The sequence below is a fragment of the Schistocerca cancellata genome, chromosome 4 (genome assembly GCF_023864275.1).
Source record: "Schistocerca cancellata isolate TAMUIC-IGC-003103 chromosome 4, iqSchCanc2.1, whole genome shotgun sequence".
NCBI lineage: Eukaryota > Metazoa > Arthropoda > Insecta > Orthoptera > Acrididae > Schistocerca > Schistocerca cancellata.
In genome coordinates, this window is record NC_064629.1 from 335,430,776 (window position 1) to 335,448,518 (window position 17,743).

Consider the following 17,743-nt stretch of genomic DNA (forward strand, 5'->3'; position numbering starts at 1 on the left):
CAAGTAGATGAAGCTGTTCAACAGGAGTACATACTTATCAGTGGGGCTTGTTTGTACCCTAGAATGAATGTTGATATGTTACAAACACTGTTCACCTCTAAACTCAGCATAGTTACTGCCTGCAGAGTCAAAACAGAGGGCACAAAAGCAGGCCTCCTGAGCACAATCAGACTGCTGGTGACCATGACAAATGAATCACTACACTGTAGTTTGAGCACACACAATCATACACCACCATACCAGCAAGCGCTGTTCCATGTGCACAACAGCCTAATAGAAGCCCGGTGTGTCGGGATTTTGGCCTCACTTACATTTACTTGTATGTTCACCTGCGAGACTCTATACTGATGTGTTCTTTATTTATGAGACTTTGTGCTGTTCTAAACTTCATTTAGTGTTACTGTGGCTCTCTTCATGTGGAAGTGGAATAAAACTTTGTTTGTGTTACTTTTGACATGGTATCTGCACAACATTACAACAACTACAACCCTTAAGTATGCACAAATTATACCCTGGTGCCACTGAACACAATCCTTGAGGGTGCTGAATTTGTTCTGGCCATGTATGTGTACAGTACAACTTCTAGAATACAAACTGCTTGCAGTCAATTTATCAGCAATCAAAAGTAATTAGTATCCTACACATTCAACAAAACGAGAGTGACAATAGTGATTTTATTCGATCTGATTTATTCATCTGTAGACAATTAACAATGCACAAGTGCCATCAGAACATGTACAATAATTGTATTTCTCATAAGTAGAAGTAGAGTATGTAGAAATGTCTCTAGAAATGTAATTGATAAACTTTGCTATGTTAATAAACTGATAGGAATATTTTGTTACTGAAGAACGAGACTTATTTGACAAACATTGCTCCCAGTACATCTGAAGGAAAGCCCCTACAAACTGGTTGCTACAAAGGAAATGAATTGTAAAGTGCAAAAAAAAAAAAGGTTCTAGTAAAGTGCTGATAGTTTATGTGGGCAGTTTTAAGTCCTATTTCAAGAAAATTAAATGATACTAAAAATCGATGCCTTCAAAGTACAGTGCTGGAAAAGCAAGCAGATCTTTATAAAGCATTATAGTCCAAATTAGTAGTCTCAGAACAATGAAGAAGCAGAAGGAGAGAGGGGGGGAGGGGGGGGGGGTGGCGGAGAAAGAGAGAGGGATTAGAATATGACCTGGAATCCTGAAATAGAAGGACCATAATGATAATTCTGTGCATCCAATCTGTTAAACTTTTGTAAAAAGGAGTGACCTGCCATGTTTTTGAGTCGCATGGGACCACTCATACTGCAAGAGATTTTCGATAAATATGAGCAAGGGAAGGAGCTAATTCCATGATGTATTCAATGCGAAATCTAACTGGAATTCCATATGGGCCTGGTGTCTTGTTCGTTTTAAGTAGTAATTACTGTTTTTCAATATTGGGCATGCTTTTATCAATGGCATTTTTTGAGAGCCTGTGCAGTGGTCCAAGATTGGTATGGTAGTATCTTCTTGCATGAATACATTTTTAAAAACTTCTGCTCTCTCTCTGTTGTCATCAGTTTCACCACCAGATCCATGGGAGATTGAATGGGAGGTGTGGACCCATTCATTGACTTTGCTTATGACAGATCTACTTAAGGTTTTGCCCAGATGTGAAAGCGAAAATTATTGTAGGCTTTTTGCATGGGCCTTCTTTCAGATGCCCAATTCACTATTAACTTTCCTATCTTAGTTTCCCTTCCATCTCTTTGCATATATCACTCCTATAAATATCATCAACAGAGTAAAACAAGAATAACAAATACTTTTAGTCTAAACTGATGCATTTCTGCTGCTTGTGATTATCACATACAGTCAATTGTAATCTCAAATTTACAAAATCTGAGAACCATCAGCTATTTTTGCAGTGACTAGCAGCATACAGATGTAACAAGAATGATAGTCCAACCATTGATTCACAGACTCCCAACAGTAAGGCATAAAAGAGTAAACATATGACTCTTCCTACCACAGAATATATTAAGTAAAACCTTCTGAATATAAGTATTTCAACATCTATTGAGGTGTGTATGAATATTTTATTTACCACTTTTGACAGAGTTGTCATTTTTAGTTTGTTATAATGTCCAAATTTTCTTGAAATGCTTTTTAAACATTCAAGTGTTGCTCTAATCTCAGTTATAGCAATGTTACATTATAAGTTAACCAATGATCCATGAAACAGTAAAGCAAAAGCTGATTCTCCACTGTTGCTAATACCACTGGTGCCACCATCAAAGGACAACACTGTAGTACACATCATGAACAGTGTGAAACAAGAGTCTAACTGTGTTAACTCAGGACATAGAAATAGCAAAACCATATGCATGTTTGGCGTTTGGCGATTTTTCTTTGATAAAGAGTGGCACATTGTCAGAAGAAAGTACATGTTCCAGGTTTCATGTTGGTACAGTTCTGCTGTAGTACTGATAACAGGTGCATCACAAGTGGCGACTGAGATGGCACAGCAACTGTAATCACACTCCAGAGTGAAGTACGTGGTACAGTATGATTCTTGTGGGCAAAACACCTAAATTGCATGCAGATTCACCCATGAGATTCTGGCAGCACATGGACCAAACACAATGCCTCATCCAGCTGTAGTGAAATTGTGCCAATAATTTGACCAAGACCTCATAGATGTGGCTGATATTGATCAGGAAGTCCAGATCTCACACCATATGATTTCCATCTTTTTGGTAAGCTGAAAAACAGCTGGCAAGAACTGATTTTCCTATAACGAGGATGTTCACACAACATTTTTCAAACAGCTCCATGACCAAGGAGCAGACGTCTACCATCAAGACACTGAACGACTGGTAGATTGTTAGGCTGTTGTTTATGGAGACTTCATGGCTAAGTTGAAAAACAGTGTAATGTATCCATGTCACTTTCAAGTGTACTGTAGCATTCAATGAAAGTTACTTCACCTACCATAGTAATTTGTAACTTGCTTTTCAAACTCACTTCATAGTTACACTTCACACACAGCAATGTACGTTCTACAGTGACCAACTGAAAAGTAGCAAAACTGGTCATAAAGAGTAGTGGATTCATGGGCTTCTTATAAACGGAAACAGGCATGGACAAAATCTTCTTGACACTTTAAAAATGGAGAACAGGATGGGATTCAGAAATTCCTTGCAAACGACTACAGAAGATTTCAAAAGACTTCTGGAGATGGTTGCTGGACATCTTTCAAAAAAAAGAGGACAATTTCAGACTTCCATTTCTGCTTTCTTCTGGTTACCGTTCATGTTTTTAACCTCTGTTCCCCTACATTTCATTTTTCTAGTATTCAGACATGGGTATGTGATGGTTAAAAAAGAGGACATAACTGTTTTGTAAAATATATCCTACCATGTTACCTAAAATGAAAACATGTCTCTTTACTTCAAAATATTCCAGTTCCTGAAATTTAGGTGGAAAAATATTGCTCTGAAAAGATAAAAGAATAACAGTACATACCATTTTACAATGTTTATTGATTTTTGTAAGTTCACAGTTTCTAACAATTCCCAGATTCAACCAAACAATCAGTTTTCTAAATTAATCTTTAATGTTATGATGTCCACTGTACCCTTTATAATTGTTCAAATAATAATATGTTTCACCAGCAAATAAACCCAATAATTACTCACCCATTACTCCACCAAAGTACAGAATACTTTCAAACCTATAATCCATCACATTAGCAAACTGTTCTCTGTGAGAAATCCAAAGAACTATCTCCTCAAATTCTAGCATGTGACCAGTAATGCTTGGACACTATTGAACATGAAACAGCAAGACAACTGCCAAGCCGGGAAAAGCAGCACTCAGCTCTGAATGCTCCACAGAACTAGTGATGTGTAAAAAATACAACTTATTACATCATACTACTTTTGATAGTAATATTGCTTACACACACTACACACATAATTCACTGCAAATTCTTTGAAAACGGATTGTGAATTACTTAACTTTGAAGTATCATACTAAATATAACCAATAATGAAAACATAGCCACTTCACTGTCACACTGGGATGTGAGACTATAAGATGCAAAAGAATCAAATACTTTTACTGAATAATTTCCCTGCAATCACTTGAGAATGATTACATAGTGGAGAAACACGCAAATTCAAAACCATGAGGTTTTTAATTTTTTATGCCAAAAGTAAAATGTTTCTTGAAAAACCAGTAAGGGATGCAGCTTTGCTTCATTTACATGAAGAAATTTTTTCAGCACCAGGCATGTTCAGGAAGTAGCTTGGTGAGCATGAGTATTGTGATAATTGGGATGAGCACACAGTGTTATGTAGCACAAACTGTGTGCTGTCTTTTGAGACATGACCAGATGTTAAGTTTGTTATACTCTTGATCACAAACAAAGCCACTCGTTGTGCTATAATCATAGTGAATATTTTCTATTTTTATGTTAATGGCAATACTGTAACTAAGTACGTCCAAGATTTGTATAATCTTCAAACTAAATTTCCTTGGCCAACAGCTGTGCCACAGTGGTAACACCAGTTCAGCATCTACAGCTACATCTACATCCATACTCCGCAAGCCACCTGACGGTGTGTGGCGGAGGGTACCTTGAGTACCTCTATCGGTTCTCCCTTCTATTCCAGTCTCGTATTGTTCGTGGAAAGAAGGATTGTCGTTATGCCTCTGTGTGGGCTCTAATCTCTCTGATTTTATCCTCATGGTCTCTTCGTGAGATATATGTAGGAGGGAGCAATATACTGCTAGACTCCTCGGTGAAGGTATGTTCTCGAAACTTCAACAAAAGCCTGTACCGAGCTACTGAGCGTCTCTCCTGCAGAGTCTTCCACTGGAGTTTATCTATCATCTCCGTAATGCTTTCGCGATTACTAAATGATCCTGTAACGAAGTGCGCTGCTCTCCGTTGGATTTTCTCTATCTTTTCTATCAACCCTATCTGGTACGGATCCCACACTGCTGAGCAGTATTCAAGCAGTGGGCGAACAAGCGTACTGTAACCTACTTCTTTTGTTTTCAGATTGCATTTCCTTAGGATTCTTCCAATGAATCTCAGTCTGGCATCTGCTTTACCGACGATCAACTTTATATGATCATTCCATTTTAAATCACTCCTAATGCGTACTCCCAGATAATTTATGGAATTAACTGCTTCCAGTTGCTGACCTGCTATATTGTAGCTAAATGATAAGGGATCTTTCTTTCTATGTATTCGCAGCACATTACACTTGTCTACATTGAGCTTCAATTGCCATTCCCTGCACCATGCGTCAATCCGCTGCAGATCCTCCTGCATTTCAGTACAATTTTCCATTGTTACAACCTCTCGATATACCACAGCATCATCCACAAAAAGCCTCAGTGAACTTCCGATGTCATCCACAAGGTCATTTATAAATAATGTGAATAGCAATGGTCCTACAATACTCCCCTGTGGCACACCTGAAATCACTCTTACTTCGGAAGACTTCTCTCCATTGAGAATGACAGGCTGCGTTCTGTTATCTAGGAACTCTTCAATCCAATCACACAATTGATCTGATAGTCCATATGCTCTTACTTTGTTCATTAAACAACTGTGGGGAACTGTATTGAAAGCCTTGCGGAAGTCAAGAAACACAGCATCTACCTGGGAACCCATGTCTATGGCCCTCTGAGTGTCGTGGACGAATAGCGCGAGCTGGGTTTCACATGACCGTCTTTTTCGAAACCCATGCTGATTCCTACAGAGTAGATTCCTAGTCTCCAGAAAAGTCATTATACTCGAACACAATACGTGTTCCAAAATTCTACAACTGATAGATGTTAGAGATATAGGTCTATAGTTCTGCACATCTGTTCGATGTCCCTTCTTGAAAACAGGGATGACCTGTGCCCTTTTCCAATCCTTTGGAACGCTACGCTCTTCTAGAGACCTACAGTACACTGCTGCAAGAAGGGGGGCAAGTTCCTTCGCATACTCCGTGTAAAATCTAACTGGTATCTCATCAGGTACAGCAGCCTTTCCTCTTTTGAGCGATTTTAATTGTTTCTCTATCCCTCTGTCATCTGTTTCGATATCTACCATTTTGTCACCTGTGTGACAATCTAGAGAAGGAACTACAGAGCAGTCTTCCTCTGTGAAACAGCTTTGGAAAAAGACATTTAGTATTTCGGCCTTCAGTCTGTCATCTACTGTTTCAGTACCATTTTGGTCACAGAGTGTCTGGACATTTTGTTTTGATCCACCTACCGCTTTGACATAAGACCAAAATTTCTTAGGATTTTCTGCCAAGTCAGTTCACAGAACTTTACTTTCGAATTCATTGAACGCCTCTCGCATAGCCCTCCTCACACTACATTTCGCTTCGTGTAATTTTTGTTTGTCCGCAAGGCTTTGGCTATGTTTATGTTTGCTGTGAAGTTCCCTTTGCTTCCGCAGCAGTTTTCTAACTCAGTTGTTGTAGCATGGTGGCTCTTTTCCATCTCTTACGATCTTGCTTGGCACATACTCATCTAACGCATATTATACGATGGTTTTGAACTTTGTTCACTGATCCTCAACACTATCTGTACTTGAGACAAAACTTTTGTGTTGAGCCGTCAGGTACTCTGTAATCTGCTTTTTGTCACTTTTGCTAAACAGAAAAATCTTCCTACCTTTTTTAATATTTCTATTTACGGCTGCAATCGTCGATGCAGCAACCGCTTTATGATCGCTGATTCCCTGTTCTGCGTTAACCATTTCAAATAGTTCGGGTCTGTTTGTCACCAGAAGGTCTAATATGTTATCCCCACGAGTCGGTTCTCTGTTTAACTGCTTAAGGTAGTTTTCAGATAAAGCACTTTAAAAAATTTCACTGGATTCTTTGTCCCTGCCACCCGTTATGAACGTCTGAGTCTCCCAGTCTATATCCGGCAAATTAAAATCTCCACCCAGAACTATAACATGGTGGGGAAATCTACTCGAAATATTTTCCAAATTATCCTTCAGGTGCTCAGCCACAACAACTGCTGAGCCAGGGGGCCTATAGAGACATCCGATTACCATGTCTGAGCCTGCTTTAACCACGACCTTCACCCAAATTATTTCACATTTCGGATCTCCGTCAATTTCCTTCGATACTATTGCACTTCTTATCGCTATTAACACGCCTCCCCCTTCACTGTCCAGCCTGTCTCTGCGGTATATATTCCAATCTGAGTTTAGAATTTCATTACTGTTTACATCTGATTTCAGCCAACTTTCTGTCTCTACTACTATGTGGGCATTGTGACCTGTCAGATCACTGAAGTTACGCATTGTCAGGCTGAGCTAGCACTTGGATGGGTGACCAACTGGGTCTGCAGAGTGCTGTTGGTAAGCGAGGTGCACTTAGCCACTGTGAGGCTAATTGAGGGGCTACTTGACTGGGAAACTGGCACTTCGATCACGAAAACTGACAACCGCCATCACAGCAGTGTGCTGATCACATGCCCTTCCATATCAGCATTCAGTGACACCTATCAGCTGATAAGCCAGTGGGTACTGTAGGGCCTTCCAAGGCCTCTAATCAGACAGAGCTAAATCTCCTCAACCTCACCAGCTTGCTACTGTGATTACAACCATGTCTGAAACCACAGAGATGTGTGTGCAACTTTTATTCTGCAGTGAAAAAGTAGCCTTGAATCACATGGGGCATTCAGTTCTGTTCTTAGTGTAACGTAATTTTTAGATTGTGTGAACTGTATGTCATTTACAGTTATCTTATTATGATTACTGCACAGCAGTGCCACAACTATAAATAAGAAACAAACTCACACAACTACTTACAACTTGACTCTTTTTATGTCGAATAGTAAAAAAGGTGACACTGTAAATTAGCAATTTTTTACTCAATAGGTAAAAATTTCACTCAACTGATTCTGTTTCTCATGTAACGATCTAAAGTATGTTGAGAAGGTAGTGCCAACTTGACTCTTTATGTTGAATAGTAAACAAAAGGTGACACTGTAAATTAGCAATTTTTTACTCAATAGGTAAAAATTTCACTCAACTGGTTCTGTTTCTCATGTAACAATCTAAAGTATGTTGAGAAGGTAGTGAAATTGGAGATGCCAAAATGCATTCACTTCATGTGTCCATCAACTTGGTTGGCGAGCGAATGACAAGCTACCAATAAATGAACACCGAGTGAGCTGATAACCTGGTGGAGCAACTAATAAGTAAGCCATACTAAGCAAGTGGCCTGCTGGGTTTAGTTGTCATCCTCAAGTGCGCACAAATTTCAGATAATGTCGTTATGACATTCAGTGTGGCCTCTGCCATGTCCTGTCATGTCTTAATGCTCATATTTGACAAATTTGGAATTACACTACGGTGACAAAAGTCAAGGGGTAGCAATACACACATATACAGATGGCAGAAGTATCACATACACACAGTATAAAAGGGCAGTGCATTGTTGGAGCTGACATTTCTGCTCAGGTGATTCATGTGGAAAGGTTTCTGACAGGATTATGGCTGCACAACGGGAATTAACAGATTCTGATCACAGAATGGCAGTTGGAGTTAGACACATGAGACATTCCATTTTGGAAATAGTTGGGGAATTCAATATTCTGAAATCCACAGTGTCAAGAGTGTGCCGAGAATACCAAATTTAAGGCATTACCACTCACCACAGGAAACACAGTGGCCAACGACCTTCATTTAATGACCAAGAGCTGCTGCATTAAAAAAATAAAAAAATAAATAAAAAAAAGCAACAATGCATGAAATAACCTCAGAGATCAATGTGGGATGTATGACGAATGTATCTGTTAGGGCAGTGTCATGAATTTTAGCATTAATGGCAGCAGATTGAAATGGGTGCCTTTGCTAACAGCACGACAACACCTGCTTAGCACCTCTCCTGGGCTCATGATCATAATGCTGGATCCCTGACGAGTGGAAAGCCATGGTCTGGTCAGAAGAGGCTGATTTCAGTTGGTAAGAGCTGATTACAGGGTTTAAGTGCGGCAGAGACCCCATGACGCTATGGACCCAAGTTGTCAACAAGGCACTGTGCAAGCTGGTGGTGACTGTGTTTACAAAGAGTGGACTGGGTCCTCTGGTCCAAATGAACTGATCATTGACCATTTGCAGCCATTCGTCAGCTTCATGACACTGTAACCTGTCATCAGGCCACAATTGTTCACAATCAGTTTGGAGAACATTCTAGACAATTTTAGTGAATGGTTTGGCCACCTAAATCACCTGATATAAATCCCATCGAACATTTATGGGACATAATCGGATTAGTTTGTACATAAAATTCTGCACTGGCAACACTTTTGCAATTATGGACAGTTATAGAGACAGCATGCCTCAATATTTCTGTAGGGGACTTTCAATGACTTGTTGAGTCCATGCCATATTGAGTTGCTGCACTATGCCGGGGAGCAGGAAGTCCAACATGGTATTAAGAGGTATCCATGACTCTTGTCACCTCAGTTTATTTATCTGTCTAAAAATTATTATTCTAATGAGGTAGTGATATTGATCTTTTAAAACAATTTAGTTTCCTGGCTTAACCGTTTTTAACCACCAGAAAATTTCATTTCACCTCTCGGGGTAATTACCAACCAGTTGGGAATCACAGCTGCAATTGCTGCATAAAGGCAGAGAATGTAGTACAGTATGTGGCAGTATTTTCCACAAATTACATGTACTGTTAACACTGACTGCAACTTAAAGCAAATCATAGAGGCAGAAGCCATGCACATTCTTCAGCTGCGTTCCAGGAAGTCAATGACTGAATGAGTTTTCCTACAACATTCAAATATTTTTGCTTCTCCAAGAAAGTATTACAAATTTCCACAGTTGCCCATCACCAGCTGCTTCATCAACAGAGAACAAAGCACATTTAGTCACCCCAGTAACTGATCATAACTATCCTCCAGTCATCAGTACTAACAAAATGCAGGGTTGGATGAGGTAGTCTGATATGCTGTACCCTAGAAACACTCAGTTCCTCTTTGACTACATACTTCAAATAAGTTCTTTGTCTGACTCAATGAGATTTCACAAAATCCCAACATTTGAGTCACTACTACCATGTGTAACATGTCCCATTCCATTCTGACCCTTTCTAATTGGTGTTTCAGTTTCCACATACATGAACATACTTTGAATCTTCCTCACACTGAGCACTATCATATGTATGTATTGATTAAATGAAATAATCATGTACTTAGAGCTTTAGTGAATATTCATGCACAGCATGGACTTGCTTGTTCACAGCATTACAACTGGAAATGCACAATAAATAAGTGAAATCTTCTGCAAAGAATGCAAATAATAGTATTAAATATAGAGCCCAAAGACAAAACCACTTAGCAACTTATGATCACCAACTTTCTCCTCAGAGCATGAAAATATTTTGTTGGCACCCATCTACAGACATAGAGGCGATCATCATAAAAAATAAGAGAAATCAGAGATAACACGAAAAGATTTGTGTGTTCATTTTTACTCCATGCTGGTCGACAGTGGAACAGTAGAGAAACAGCTTAAAGGTGGTTTGATGAATATTCTACCAGGCACATAACTGTGAATCACAGAGTAATCATGCAGATGTAGATGTAGAACTAAGCCTCTGTAAGATCCCAAACCAACATGTTACACAGCCAGAACTCTGTTAAACAATACCACAGAACCCATAGCAACTAATTATATGAACAAATGGATCAAAAGTGTAGTGTGATAAAGAAAGGGATGAAAAACTAGATTTGCAAATATCAATTTGTGGGAACAATGTTGGCAGCATTTCAAAAATGGTTAACATCTATTGTAGGTATTTAAATGAAATCAAATTAATGCCTATAAATTATATGTAACAGTAGCTATTGTGCTCAGCAACCTTCCATCGGAAATTCAAGTGACTTTTCCTAATTATATCAGGGCAAAAGTAACTTAACCTTTAATGTTTATTTGATTGTTGAAAGGAAACTGAACTGGATTACAATAAGATAACACAGGAAGGGAATTTAGTGGGGAAGAAAGGTTAGGACTTCCTTTCCCACTGATAACGAGGTCATTCGAGAGAGTGTATAACATCAGAATACACTAGGATGGGGAAGGAAATCAGCCATGTCCATTTGAGGACAATCACAATCTGGATGGCTGGATGGAAATTTGAAGCTTGTTCCTCCTGAATGGGAGTCCAGAATGTCCAATACCACACTGCCTCACTCATTTTAGTTTGTATGAGGCAGATTAAGCTTCTTAAAGTTTAATAGTACTGCAAGACATGAGGGAGATTTAGTGTGAGAAAGCACATAACAAAGTTTAGACACACACACACACACACACACACACACACACACACACACACACACACACACACACACACCTCCTGGGCTGCAAAGTTTTGAACCTCTTTTGGGCAAGAAAAATACAGATATGTTTCCTTCTAATAAGCTAAAAAAAAAAAATATTTCAAGCAACTGATAAAGCACTCACACAATAAAGAAGCATCTTATGATTAATAAATGTAAGATTTGTTTAGCCAACAAGATTTTTCAGGAAATGTATAGCCTGTTTAGTGATGACATGAAGTATGTTGTTTGGTTGTACATAAATGGTTGAGAGGGATCATTTATATGAATGCATAATAATACACATATCTTGACCTTTCAAAATAAACACACCTGTCATGTGTGGCAATGGTTCACCCTCATTTCTTTTCAGCTGTTTAATGGAGAAAATAGTAAGAATTTGAAAACAAAAACTGAAAGGATCCAAAACATCACAACTCGTGATAGAGATTACTAGCAAATGAAATGAAATAAATTTCACAGAATTTGTGGTACAGTGGCATGGGGATTTCAGCGTGTATCTGGACTGAAAACATGTACCTATAAATGAACAAAAAATTATTTATGGAATTTAATATTTTGAGATGATAATTTATAACTTAATGACTACTACTCATACAGCAGAATAAGAAATTACATTCTGTTATTTACAGAACAAAGGCAGAAGGAAAATCAAAACATAGCAGTTAAAAAAAAGGCAAGAAACTTAATGAAGGTAATTACACCTACTTGAAAATGTCTGGTTAAAGGGCCACATACTTTACCCATTACTGATAGTGGTGGAAGTCCTTGTGAATAACCAGAAACAGGATTGTAAGACATAGTCTAATGACAGAACAAAGGCAGAAGGAAAATCAAAACATAGCAGTTAAAAAAAAGGCAAGAAACTTAATGAAGGTAATTACACCTACTTGAAAATGTCTGGTTAAAGGGCCACATACTTTACCCATTACTGATAGTGGTGGAAGTCCTTGTGAATAACCAGAAACAGGATTGTAAGACATAGTCTAATGAGGAGGTTATCAGTGAATCAGTTATGAAAGAAGCACCAAAGACAAAACATGTGCAGTAGGTGAAATTGGGTAGCAAACAGTTGGTCACAATGAATACATGGACAAGACAAAACTAGTGTAAAACATTGTGGAGAGGAATTGTATCATATGTGGAACAGCTTTAAGACGTGAGTAATAACGTAAAGCAAAATTAACCGACAAAATTGGAAACATCATTAAATTTCACTCTGTGAGAGTACATAATGACAAACAGATATATAATAAACAAGTTCCCAGAAAAGTTTACAAAATTTTCAGTGTAATTGTTGATGCAACTGAAATGTTTTTCATAATTATACTTACTGACTGCTGTCTAGGGGGCACACCATTCGAGCAAATTGGTCTGCAACTTCTTGAAGCTATGCAAGAAATGAAATTAACATTTCAGAACATAAAAATTACAATGCAGTAATTTGTTCACTGTAAATAAGTATTGCTGTAGTTCTATTATATGTTTATTACATTATAAAAAAAAACATTTTTTTAAATTTTTAATTTAGTGCATTAATGTGATCTTAGTAAATGAGTGTAGTGTTGTAAAATGATCCTTTCATATGTGTGCACTTGGGACCTGTGGAAGGTACATTAGCTTTTTTATTTTAGTTGTAAATATTTGTCATGTATTATTGTTTTTTTGACATGTTCTACATCCTGGAGAACCCCCTCACTACAGATATTGGAATGAAAGTAAATCTAATCTAATCTAATCTAATCATATCAACGGGAGTTTAAAATACTGTCAAATAAAGGGGCAGTCACAGAAAGGGGCAACAACTGAGAATGGTAATGCAGGTCCCCTGTTGTGTAAGTTCTACTAACAAATGAAGTGGGTTTTAGTAAATGACATATTGTGTAACAATGGCTTCCTACAGTACACCCATATACATTACATAAAATATAAAAAACAACATGTGTTATCATAATTATCAATATAACATCCAGCCCACCAGAACTCTTCCAATGAAGTGAATGAAGATGACATGCCCCTTATGAAATCATTATCATTTAATAAAGCATTCACCTTCACCTTTTGTTTCATTCAGTGATACGTTAATTCACATAGCAAGAAACTCAAATGGCACCAAATAAATGTGGGATCATATACTTCACTAAAATTTGAAGACACTGAAAAAGTGTGTCACTGCATTGTCATGCAGAAGAACAAAGTGATAACTTTCCATCAGTAAAGCTCAACATTTTTATATATAAAATAATCTGTTCCTTTGGATAGAATTCATAATTAATTATCTCTGTAAATTATACTTTTGTTGCAACGAAACAAAATTTTTTTTTCACATTCTTTAAATCACACACACACACACACACAAACTGATACAATACTTCCACATGTTATTTTGTACATTTGTTTTATAGCCATTCCTTACCACATTAAAAGTAAATGAAAGGAAAAAATTTCCTGGTATAATATAAATAAACCACTAAAGGTTATTAACATATATACTAAATGGTGTGTACTGTTTCAAAGGTCAGACAGACCTCTGATGAGTGATGAGAGTACTGATTTATAGGATAGCAGAAGTAAAAATATCATCTTGTCAAGCTTTCCACTAATTTTTGAGTCTATCCATGGTGTCGTTTGTGACAGATTTCTTTCATTAAATGTTTTCAGTGAACTTATTGCACAAAACTGGTAAAAATTACCAAGTATGTGACTATATCCTCCATTCTCTCGGTCAGGAAAGCAATTGACTGTCAAAGAGATGAAGGCATCTCCGAATGTGTTATACTTCTGGCCATATGACCAATGTTTACACGAGTGCCAATAATTATCTGTCACCTGAAGCATTATTTTTTCCTAGATGTAAAATGTAGTGCATACTCCTTTTTTAGTCCACCAGTTGCCTGCTTCCACACACTCCTGAGTGCATCGCCAGTACCTTGATTAAAATTGTTAGCCAGTACTGTCAATTGCGGCAGGGTCCTAGTAATTTGAATCATGAACCTTAACTTCTTCAGAGGCTTATGTTCAACTAACATTGATTTTATAAATTTCTGTATTTGATGTGTCACTAGTGCTTGTTGCAGCACAGTCTGAATAAACTGTATCATGTATCTACTATGACTTTCATACAGAATATTATAAAAACCTATGACTCTGAAGGCATGACTACCCTTCATATTGCATATCTCTCAGGTTTTATTCAACAGTCAAAAATTAGTTTAATGCTTTGTCAGCTTAATATCCTATTTTACTGAATTTTGATCAACAGAATACAAGGAACACTGTGTGCCGATCCTCTCCTGCTGATTAAGTAGATTTTTATCTGCACTTTTCACCTCACAATGGAGCTGTTAGCACTGGGTCAGATGGCATTGCTCTATAACCAAGTGTCAGTGAGAAAATAATTGTGGTACTAGAGCAAGATCTCAATGGTATGGTATACATGTTGCCATCTACAGAACTGCTGGATACTGTGCTCCTGCTTATGTTGTAAATGAAGATTTCCTTGTATCTTATTGAATCAGACTGTACTCACATGAAGATTAAATTCAGTTTCAAGTTCACAGCTGTTTATGTCAACCATCAGGAAGTGTTTATAACTTAGACTATTTTTGGACTTTCATAAATTTACTGGTGGCTTTACTTCTTCAAGATAATATAATTTCATGTATGAGGACAGCTGCAGTTTTTAATGTTACAACAGTGAATTTTGTAATCTTACACATCTGAAACAGTTAGCAACAATGTAAAGGCATGTTAATAATGTGAAAATTAAATCAAGTTCAAAAAATTAGTTCAGTTTAGCGGAAGTGTCTGTTGAAGTTAGTTGGTTAGTGTCCACTGTGCAGTAATCATTTAATACTTTTACTTCTATTATGGATGTATAATGTTTTTAATTTAATTTTTTTATATTCATATGGGTAACTTGTAAATAGTGTCTTCATTTAGTGTTAGTAACTCAAGGTCACAGAAATAAAATTTATACTAGAATATAATTTTAAAGTATCTGGGAGGTTAACGCATATCAATGGATAGGGGGAGTGAAAATAGAGAAATTAACACTAAAGTTTTTATTTTAACTCTTTAGAAGAATCAGCAGAATACTTTATGTCAAAAGAAATTTATGCTGACATACTAGCAATACCATCTGATGTTGATGAACTGACCAGTGAAGAAGGGATGGAGAAGTGGTTCAAATTGAGCAATCAGCACCTCTTCATAATTACCGCAGCTACAGGATTGCACAAAAATATGGAACGGTCAAAACAGTGTTCTGTATAGAAGTAAGTGCTAAGCTGATTTGAACGTGAGCAAGTTGTTGGTTCTTGTATGATAGGTGCTTCTGTAACCAAGGTAGCTGAAGTGTTTGGTGTTTCAGGAGGCACCACATCAAAGATTTATACCACATACAGGGAAAATGGAAAACATCATCCACTAAATCACAATGCAGACACAGTGTGTTAAATGATCATGATAGATGGTCACTGAAGAGGATTATGAGGAAAAACAAGAGGACAACAGCTGCAAAAGTCACTGCAGAACTGAATAACACACACGCAAACCGTGTCAGCACCAAAACAACACAAAGGGAGATCCATAAGCAGCGTGCATTGTGAGCTGGAATTCCAAAATCACTCATCAGTGACGCAAAAGCCCGTAACAGGAAAATATGGTGCCCAAGCTGTAAAACATGGACTATGGCACAAAGGAGGATAGTCATTTGGTCAGATGAGTCTCATTTCACAAAGTTCTCAACTTCTGGTGAGTTTACAGCTCAAGGGTGAAATATGGCAGGAGTTCAGTGATGATTTGGCAGCCATATCGTGGTATTACATGGGCTCCACAGTTACTCTGCAAGATCGCTATCCTCCCAAGAAATAAGTGTCCATTTTGGCTGATCAGGCCCATCCCATAGTACAATGTTTGTTCGCCAATAGTGATGCTGTTCTGAAGACAACAGGGTCCCTGTTCACATAGCTTGCATTGTCCAAGATTGATTTTGTGAGCCAGAGGATGAATTGCTGCATCTCCCCTGGCCAGCACAGTCACCAGATAACAATATTATTGAGCTTTTGTGGTCTACTTTTGAGAGAAGGGTACATGATTGCTATCTAACTGCAGCATCATTACCTCAATTTGCCACTATTTTGCAGGAAGAGCATTACATGATTCCCTTGAAAACCATTCAGGACCTGTGTTTATCCATTCTGAGATACCTAGAAGCTATTTTGAATGACAATGGGTTTCTTACACAGTATTAGGTATGGTAATGGTGTTTCCCTATTTTTGTTCATCTCCTGTATATGGGAGATGTTGCGCATCATGACTGGCTCCTAGGGAAACAAACCATTGCGAAAGGAGGAAAGATGAGGTACTCAAGTGCAACAAACTGGCATACCTGTAAATTGGAGTTATGAGCAGTTTCATGGAAAGAAATTCATAACTACAAAACACTGCATAAGACATATTGTTGTTACAGATTTCAAGAAAGGACTTGATGACTAAACTGCATGAGTAAGACCTTCAAGATCCTTCAATGTAACTCAAATTAATGTACTGCCAAGCAGTGGTAAATGAGATAAACAAAGAAGATGCCAAATTAAACATTGCACACCCAAACCACACATGTGTGTACACATTGTAGTAAATGCAATGTCCTTTTATAGATTGAATTTTTTTGTATATTCCATAATAAAATGTAGACTAATTTTCTTTTGTATGTAACGTACTTGTGAGCGAAACTATTTTAACTGCAAATTAGTGTTGAAAGTCTGTTTTGGAATACTAAAATTGGTCTATTTTCAAAAATACTGGAAATAATAGTCAAATTAAATGTCGAAACCAATGGAAAGCTGATTTTTTTCTAAGTCCAAAAATTCTGCACACCATGTCGCAATGTCCTGATATGGTGACAGCTTTTTTTTATATATAATACTCTAAAAGGGAAAGCCAAATAAATGGGACAGATTACATGAAAATGGTTCAAAACAGATGCTTCACTAATTTATAGCACAAAAAATTAAAGTGTAAAATAATTTGGTCTTAATGGATTGAGAACAAGAAGTGAAAAGTGGCACAACAACAAAAATATCTGGAAAAAAATAAATGAATGTATGCCTCAACATGAGATTATGAATTACAAATGGATTATGCAGTCATGTTTGTGGCAGCAGAAACACTGACACCCCACCACTGTACGTTAGTCAGAGTTTAGATTTAGGTTCTTCCCTTACTGAACTTGTGAATGAAGAGTACTTAAGCATTTTGAAGAGTACAAATAATCAAAATGGCCAGCTGGAAGCTTTTATTCAATGAACTTTTGCAGCACTTGTGTACAGGATTGAGGGCTGGGAAAGTCATTCCAATGCCACATGATGACTTCATGT

At 37.5% G+C, this 17,743-nt stretch overlaps 1 protein-coding gene across 2 annotated transcripts in view; it reads right to left on the reverse strand.

Annotated features, from left to right (window-relative positions):
• Positions 1–17,743, reverse strand: part of LOC126184893 (tRNA:m(4)X modification enzyme TRM13 homolog) — a 153,969-nt gene that overhangs the window by 19,905 nt on the left and 116,321 nt on the right. For both annotated transcript variants that reach the window (XM_049927523.1, XM_049927524.1), the window contains exon 4: positions 12,698–12,753. In XM_049927523.1, coding sequence (XP_049783480.1) covers positions 12,698–12,753 — 56 coding nt within the window. The remainder of the gene's footprint in view (positions 1–12,697; positions 12,754–17,743) is intronic.